Raw genomic sequence first — 8791 nt, forward strand, 5'->3', positions numbered from 1 at the left:
TCTATCTACCAACAGATATCCATAGCTTGTTTGCAAAGAAAAATGCAACATTCCTCTCAAGCCTGACCTCTCTGCTGCTGTAGTTCCATGGACAGAGGTTGTTGTCTTTTCCCTCTTCTGTGGACAGGCCAGTGTTCAGCCACCTCCAGGACAGCAGGGCCCCACCCCATGGCACTGTGACCTGGGAAGACAAAAACGATTACTCCAAATGTCTGCTTCTCCTCTTTCTTCCCAGGCATTTGGCCCTGCCAGTGGAGTATTCTGCTGGGTGCCACAGGAAAAAGGAAACCACTGTGACCCTGTGGATAACATGGAACCAAACGTCCATTGTGACACTACAGAACCTCATGGAACCAAGGAAATCCCTGTGACCCTGTAGGGTTTAATAGAACCAAGAGTTCATTGTGACACAGCGGGGCTGTGTGAAGCCAAGGAACCATTTTGACACTGTGAATCCAAGAAGACTCTTGTGACATTGGGGGGAACTCATGGAACCAAAGGTCCACTGTGACATTGTGGGGCCTTATGAAACCTATGGGCCATTGTGACACTGAATGGCCACTGAATAGAACCAAGGAGACCATGGTGACACTGTGGGGCCAATTGGAACCAAGGATTCCATTTTGACACTCAAGAATCTCATGGAACCAAGGGTTTCTTGTGACGCTAAGACCATTGTTGAGAGTACAGATTCTCAAGGAACCAAAAGTCAGTGTGACAGATCAAGGTCTCATGGAAGCAAAAAGAGCATTGTGACACTGTGGGGCCCCATGGACACAAATCTCCATTGTGACAGCATAGAACCTCACAGAACCAAGAGTCCATGGTGACAAAAAAGGCCTTGTGGAATCAAGGAGCCCAAAGGTCTAAAAAATTCCTTTCATGGGGCCCCATGGTAATTGGTAATTTTGGTAATTCAGAACCAAAAAGAGCATTGTGACACCATGGGGCCCCATGGACCCAAATATCTACTGTGACAGTCTGGAACCTCATGGAACCAAGGAGTCTTCGTGACACTTTAAGGTCTCACAGAACGAAGAAGTGCAAAGATCTCAAACATTCCTTGCAGGGTTCTGCCTTGGGGAAGGGGAACCTCCTCCAACTTCGGCTGCCACACTAATTGAAAGTGTCTTTTTTGAATGAGGAAATTCAAGAGTTTTAGATTGCTTAAAAAAGAGAGGGAAAAAAAGGGGGGAAACTTCTTTTTGGCTGTGTGCAGCATCTCTCCAAACAAAGCAGGTCCCAGGTGAGTGTGGACAAACAGGAGGAGGTTGGGGAATGTGCAGGAAGGTTGTCCAAACTGGGTCAGATCTCAAGGCACAGCTTCTCTGAGCTGACCAGACATCCTGAGGAAAGACCCTGGATTAACATCAATCACAGAATGCTGCAGTCACCTCTGCTCTAAAGTGAACAGGAATAAAAGACATCCTTTAAAATAGGAATGTGCATTTCTTAGAAGCTCTTTGAAATATTTCTCCTTAACTCTATTAGGAAACATTCCTAATGAACTGCACCAGACCAGAGGGAAATCAAGGCACAGCCATAGTTTGTCAGGACTTGTTGATCCCAATGAGCCCCATGGTGAATTTGGTGCTGAGCCTCGGAACCTGAGGGCCTGAGAGGAGATTTGACAAACCTTTCCAGGAGTCCAAGTCAGAAAAAAACCCCAAAGTGTCTCAAAGCATTAATGGATCCCACTGAGTGTTGTTACTGAGAAGGGCTTTCAAGGGACTAATTAAAGTAGATAATTGGAGGTCATGATTGCACAAAGCTCTCAGAGACTGCAAGGCAAAAGCAAAACCCAAAGCCTTCTGAAAAACCTGCAGTCCTTGGAAGCATGAAGGAGCCCCCCAGGGCCATTCCTGACCAAGGCTCCCCAGGGACTGGTCCTGGCAGATCCCTGAGGCCACTGGGATGTGGGGGGGATGCTGAGAGCAGCACAAGGGGTGACAGTGGCCAGCCTTGCTGGGGCTGTGCCAGGAGGCCCTAGTGTCTCAGGACAAGGTGTCTCCTCCCAGCCCTTGGTGGCACAGTCCCTGCTGTGCCCCAGGCCACCAAGACATGGCTTCTCTCCTGCTCTAACTAGAACCTGGGGATGCTTTCTCAGTTGTGTCTGTCAGTGAGGCCCATTAAAACTTGAAGAAACTTAAGAGTTTATTTCTGACTTGGAGTTCTTGAGAGGTTTCTCCAGCTCCCTCTCAGGGACTGATGTTCAGGGCATAAGCACAACTCCCCAAGAGTGTCATTAAAGTCCTTGTGCTGTGTCTGTGCTGCTGAGCTGGGCTGGGCTTCTGGCACAGAGGGCCATCCTAGCTATTAAGAAGAGCTTCAAAAGCACATTTCTCTTGATGAGCAGCTCTTCTCCCAGCCCAGCAGGGCTGAGGGCACTGCCTGCAGCCACCCCAGGCACAGCACAGAGGCACAGAGAGCTTCAATCAGTCAGGGCTGGGAAGATGCACACAAGTGACTGGGGCAGAATCAATCCCAGCCCTTGAAACAGGGAGCCTCTGGCTGCAGGACAAGGCAGCTGCAGCTCCTGCAGTGATCTCCTAAAGCTGGAACATCCCAATGCCTACAGACTCTGTGAGTACATTCTCTGATTGTTTCTTGTGTAGAGCAGCCAGGGGTGTCCAGGTCCTGCAGCCCAGGGTGCTGTGCTGGGGCAGGGACTCTGCTGCCAGCCAGGGACAGCTCTCAGCCAGCCCTGGGAGCTGCTCACAGCACTGAGGGAGAAAGTCTGGGTGGAAGGAGATAGCTGGTAAGGCTTGGAAGTGTTCTCCTTATGTTGTGAGGATGCTCCATTGTTCAGGATTCATGTGTCATGACTCTAGCATGACATTTCACTCCAGAGTATTTTGAATTAGATTATACAGGAGCACAGCAAGGCAGGAGCTGTTATTAAATCTACTGCTCTGGGTTGCCTGGATGGGAAATAGCACACTGATATTCATCTCTCAGTTCAGGTTGACAAAAATTAAAAACAAAAAATCTCTACATCGTAATAAACAAGGTCAAGGGAGAAATCAGCACAAGGTCCCTTACAGGCAGCATCACTGTCGCTTTTCCAGCCTCCTCATTGTTGCTGTGACATTGCCATCAGAGCCTGCAGAGGCTGAGCTGACCCTGGGCAGTGCCCTGTGGTGGGAGGGGTCTGCAGAGCAGAGCAGAGCCCGCAGGGCTGGGCTGGGCTCTGGCAGCACTGGTAGGGCCCATTCCTGAGCAGAGGGAAGCAGCTGCTGGCAGGGACAGCTCCAGGCAGCAGAGCCCTGGGCAGGCAGTGGGGGGAAAGTGCCACCAAGCTGTGCTGGGATATTTAAATTCTCTCCAAACTGAACTATTCCATGATTAACCTTTTTACAGATCCCTGTGCCAAGACACAGCAAATGTCCAACAGCAGCTTCATCAGCCACTTCCTCCTGCTGCCATTGGCAGACACACGGCAGCTGCAGCTCTTGCACTTCTGCCTCTTCCTGGGCATCTCCCTGGCTGCCCTCCTGGCCAACGGCCTCATCATCAGCGCCGTAGCCTGCAGCCACCACCTGCACACCCCCATGTTCTTCTTCCTTCTCAACCTGGCCCTCACTGACCTGGGCTGCATCTGCACCACTGTGCCCAAAGCCATGCACAATTCCCTCTGGGACACCAGGAACATCTCCTACTCAGGATGTGTGGCACAGCTATTTCTACTTGTCTTTTTCCTTTCATCAGAGTTTTCCCTCCTGACCATCATGTGCTACGACCGCTATGTGTCCATCTGCAAACCCCTGCACTATGGGATCCTCCTGGGCAGCAGAGCTTGTGCCCACATGGCAGCAGCTGCCTGGGCCAGTGGCTTTCTCAATGCTCTCATGCACACAGCCAATACATTTTCCCTGCCCCTGTGCCATGGCAATGTCCTGGGCCAGTTCTTCTGTGAAATCCCACACATCCTGAAGCTCTCCTGCTCCAAATCCTATCTCAGGGAATTTGGGCTCCTTACAGTTAGTGCTTGTTTAGGATTTGGCTGTTTTGTGTTCATTGTTTTCAGTTATGTGCAGATCATCAGGGCTGTGCTGAGGATCCCCTCTGAGCAGGGAAGGCACAAATCCTTTTCCACCTGCCTCCCTCACCTGGCCGTGGTCTCCCTGTTCCTCAGCACTACAGTGTTTGCTCACCTAAAGCCCCCCTCCATCTCTTCCCAATTCATGGATCTGACCCTGTCTGTTCTGTACTCAGTGGTTCCTCCAGCCCTGAACCCCCTCATCTACAGCCTGAGGAACCAGGAGCTCAAGGCTGCAGTGTGGTCACTTATGACTGGAGGAGTTCAGAAACAGTAAACTGCTTGCCAATTTCTGCAAATCACTTGCAGTAAGAGTCATCTTGGATATTTCTTGTTGATTTTGTTGTGGTTTTTTTCTCCTTTGTTTCTGTTTTAAATATTGTCCGTGTAAAAACGTCATTATTTCTACCCTTTCTCATTTTTTTTATCTCCACCTTTGCTGTAGCCACAGACTGTGGCCAGAGCCCTTTCCAGCCCCCTCCCTCACCTGTTTTTGGTGAATCTTTTCACAAGCACTGTAAGAAGCCCCCCTCCATCACCTCCCCATGTCTGGATGTGGCCCTGTCAGTTCTGTACTTGGTGGTGCCTCCAGCTCTGATACAGCCTGAGAAACTAGGAGCTCAAGGATGCCCTAGGAAAGCTAGGCGTGGATACTTTTCTGAAGGTAAAATCTTTCTATTTTCTTCAGCAGCGCATTCAATGTAACATATTACATTCCAAGCCTGCCTTCTAAAGCTTTGTATAGTGCTACAAGGAGGAGGACAGGCTTTTCTAATTTTCTCTTGTGATTATTTTCACCCTACATATTTTGTCATCTTCCCTTATTGAGTTCACTGTCTAACTTGACTCACAGACTACGTAAATTTGGAATTATGCTCTGTGTGTGTTTAAATAAATTAAATGTACATTCAGATGATTTATTTGTCACATATCCTCCCTCTGTTATCTCTCATTCTACTTGTCCAGCTTCTCAATGTTTTCTTTAAACATTGAAAAATAATTAGCCCACAATGTTCAGAGTAAAGCAATGTCCAACAGCAGATCTATCAGCCATTCCTCCTGCTGCCACTGGCAGACACGCGGCAGCTGCAGCTCCTGCACTTCTGCCTCTTCCTGGGCATCTCCCTGGCTGCCCTCCTGGCCAACGGCCTCATCATCAGCGCCGTAACCTGCGGCCACCACCTGCACACCCCCATGTTCTTCTTCCTGCTCAATCTGGCCCTCACTGACCTGGGCTGCATCTGCACCACTGTGCCCAAAGCCATGCACAATTCCCTCTGGGACACCAGGAACATCTCCTATGAAGGGTGTGTCATCCAGCTTTTTTTATTTCTGTTTTTCATTGGAACAGAGTATTTCCTCCTGACCATCATGTGCTACCCTACGTGTCCATCTGCAAACCCCTGCACTACGGGATCCTCCTGGGCAGCAGAGCTTGTGCCCACATGGCAGCAGCTGCCTGGGCCAGTGCCTTTCTCAATGCTCTGCTGTTCACAGCCAATACATTTTCCCTGCCACTGTGTAAGGGCAATGTCCTGGGCCAGTTCTTCTGTGAAATCCCACACATCCTCAAGCTCTCCTGCTCAAATTCCTACCTCAGGGAACTTGGGCTTCTTGCTGTTAGTGCCTGTTTATCATTTGGTTGTTTCGTGTTCATTGTTTTCTCCTATGTGTAGATCTTCAGGGCTGTGCTGAGGATCCCCTCTGAGCAGGGATGGCACAAAGCCATTTCCACCTGCCTCCCTCACCTGACTGGTTTCCCTGTTCCTGAGCACTGGCACATTTGCCTACCTGAAGCCCCTCTCCATCTCCTCCCCATCCCTGGATCTGGCAGTGTCAGTTCTGTACTCAGTGGTTCCTCCAGCCCTGAACCCCCTCATCTACAGCCTGAGGAACCAGGAGCTCAAGGCTGCACTGTGGACACTGATGACTGGCTGCTTCCAGAAACTAAAAACTGCTGGCCAATTTCTGCAGAACACTTGTAATAAAAGCCACCTTTGATACTTCTTGGCTCCGTTTTGGAGGTTCTTTTGCCTTGTTTTACCTCTTTTTAATACTGTCCACAAAGAAATGTCATTGTTTGTGCCATTTCTCATTTGGTTTCACTCCACCATCCCTGTGTCCATAGACTATGACAACGTGGGGCTGTGCTCTCAGGGGCCATAAATGAACTAAAGGATCTCCAAGCAAAGTTTTCACCAGAGTTCCCCAATTTTTTCCCTTCTCTAGAGCTGCAGCAGCAATATCTGTGTGCAGAGCTGGGGCAGATCAGTGCTGGCACAGCAGCTGTGCCCAGCAGTAGCAGCACTTGGTGTTGCCAGTGCTGCTCCCCTGCCACTGCCCCGCTGCCCTCCTGGCCCTCGTGTTGCTGCAGGGCCTGAGTGCTCTCGGGGCTGGGCACAGCCCTGGGGGTGGCAGTGCCAGGGCTGCAGCAGGGACAGGCCATGGGCACTGCTGGGGCAGCGCTGATGCCTCAGGGCAGGGCCTGGGGGCTCCAGGTTCCTTGCCCAGGCTCTCTCCACAACACTTGGCCAGGCCAATGCTGAGCAGAGAAAATCCCTGTGAGCAGCCCCAGGCTGGCCGTGGGCAGGCTGGGGGCAAACAATATGGCTGGTGCTCTGCAAGGTCTCTGCAAGGGGGACACCCTGGCAAGGAGCAGCAGAGCAGGGGCTGATCCATCCTCACTGTGCTGGACAGCCCAGGGCAGCGTCCCAGAGCATCCTCACGCACCTGCCAACAACATCCCCCTCTGCAGCCCTGGCCTCTCCCCCAGCTCACACAGGTGCCGTATCCTTGCAGGCACAGACACGGCAGCACTGGCTCAGGAGCCCCTGTTTGCACTGCACAGAGCAGGCGTCAGCACCCCCGTGGTGCTGCTGTGGAGAAATGGAGCTGAGTGAGCACAAATGCCATCAGCCCCTGGGGCCAGCAAGGGCTGGGGGACACCAGGAAAACCACTCAGGTTTGTTGTGGCCTCTGCATTTAGCCAGAAAGTTTGTTCCCATGAGCTGTGAGTTTCCTGTCCCACTGCAGACATTGTTGCTCAGAGCCACCGCTGCCTGGTAGCAACCCCCACAAAGCCCCGAGCATTTCATCTGCTTCACTCTTCCTTTATTTCTTCTTTCCGGAATCACATTTCTGCATCTTGCCCATCTGTGTCCCGTCCCCTGCAAACAGCCCATCCCTATTTTCCCTGTCCTCTATGGCTGCACTTCCCATTTCAGTTTTTGAGCTGGCACCATGGGAACATTGCTTGGGGAGCAGGATCATCCTACAAGTGCTTCAGGAATTGTCTGCAGGCTCCTGCAGTGCCTCGTGCTGCTCCCTTGCCACAGGCACCAAAGGCCAGAGGGACACATCTGGGCTGCTGTGTCTGGGTGTGGGGCTCCCTGTTCTGGGCAGTGAGGAGGGGCTGGAGAGGCTCTGCAGGACTGACAGGATGGGCTTGGGGCCTGTGTGGAGAAGCTGAGGGACCTGGGCTGCTGGAGCTTCTGAAGAGGAGGCCCAGGGCTCATCCTGCAGCTGTTCCACGTGTGGCTTCAAAGAATCACAGAATCAGCCAGCCTGTAAAAGATCTTGGAAATCATCAAGTCCAACCTGTGCCCTGAAACCACCTTGTCTCCCCTGAGCCTTCTCTTCTTGAGGGTAAACAAGCCCAGCTCCCTCAGCGATTCCTCTCAAGAATTGTGTTACAGACCCCTCACCAGCCTTGTTGCCCTTGTCTGGGCACTCTCCAGCCCCTCCATGTCCTTCCTAAATTGGGGGCCCAGAACTGGACACAGCTCTCGAGGTGTGGCCTTACCAGTGCTGAGGACAGGGGAAGAATCACTGCCCTGCTCCTGCTGGCCACACCATTCCTGATCCAGGCAAGGTGCCATTGGCCTTCTTGGCAACCTGGGCACACTGTTGGCTCGTGTCCAGCCTGCAGTCCATAACTGCCCACAGCTCTCTTTCTGCTTGGCCACTCTTCAGCCATTCTCTTCCCAGCCTGGAGTTGTTGTGGCCAAGTGCAGGGCCTGGAACTTGGTCTTGTTAAACCTCACCTTGTTGGATTTGGGCCCTGGATCCAGCCTGTCCAGGTCCATCTGCAGAGCCCTCCAACCCTCCAGCAGTTCCACACTCACACCCAGTTTGGTGTCATCTGCACATTTGCTGATGGTCACTCAATTCCCTCATCCAGATCATCAATGCAGATATTGAAATCCACACTGGCTGGCTCTGATCCCTCAGCCATCCTGTAGGTGCCCTGTGATGGCTCTCAAGGTGATCTGTTCCATCACCTTTCTGAGCACCGAGGTCAGGCTGACAGGCCTGGAGTTCCCCAGATCCTCCTTCTAGCCCTTCTTGGGGATGGGATCACATTGGCACCTCCAGCCCTCTGGGACCTCCCTGGTGAGCCAGGACTGATGATAAATGATGGAGAGGAGCTTTTTCCTTTTTTTAATTTTTTAAGCAATTTGAAAATTTTAATTTTCCTCACTGCAAACAGACACACTTCTCAGGTGTGTGCCACCCCAAGGTGCCAGTGAGGACGTTCCCTTTCCTCAAGGCAGAACCCTGCAAAGAATGTTTGAGATCTTTGCACTTCTTTGTTCCTTGAGACCTTGAAGTGTCACAAAGACCCCTTGGTTCCATGAGGTTCCAGACTGTTGCAGTAGATATTTGTGTCCATGGGACCCCATGGTGTCACAATGCTCTTTTTGGTTCTGAATTACCAAAATATGATTATTGGTCTAATACCAATACTCAACT

The 8791-nt window shown here is 51.4% G+C and overlaps 1 protein-coding gene across 1 annotated transcript; it reads left to right on the forward strand.

Annotated features, from left to right (window-relative positions):
- Positions 1-892: 892 nt before the first annotated feature.
- Positions 893-4316, forward strand: LOC306816665 (olfactory receptor 14A16-like; the record flags this gene model as incomplete). Its single annotated transcript, XM_079333091.1, has 2 exons — positions 893-902; positions 3433-4316. The coding sequence occupies 2 exons, from the start codon at positions 893-895 to the stop codon at positions 4314-4316; spliced, it is 894 nt and encodes a 297-aa protein (XP_079189217.1).
- Positions 4317-8791: the final 4475 nt, after the last annotated feature.

Source organism: Erithacus rubecula, assembly GCF_903797595.1.
Source record: "Erithacus rubecula genome assembly, contig: scaffold_791_arrow_ctg1, whole genome shotgun sequence".
NCBI lineage: Eukaryota > Metazoa > Chordata > Aves > Passeriformes > Muscicapidae > Erithacus > Erithacus rubecula.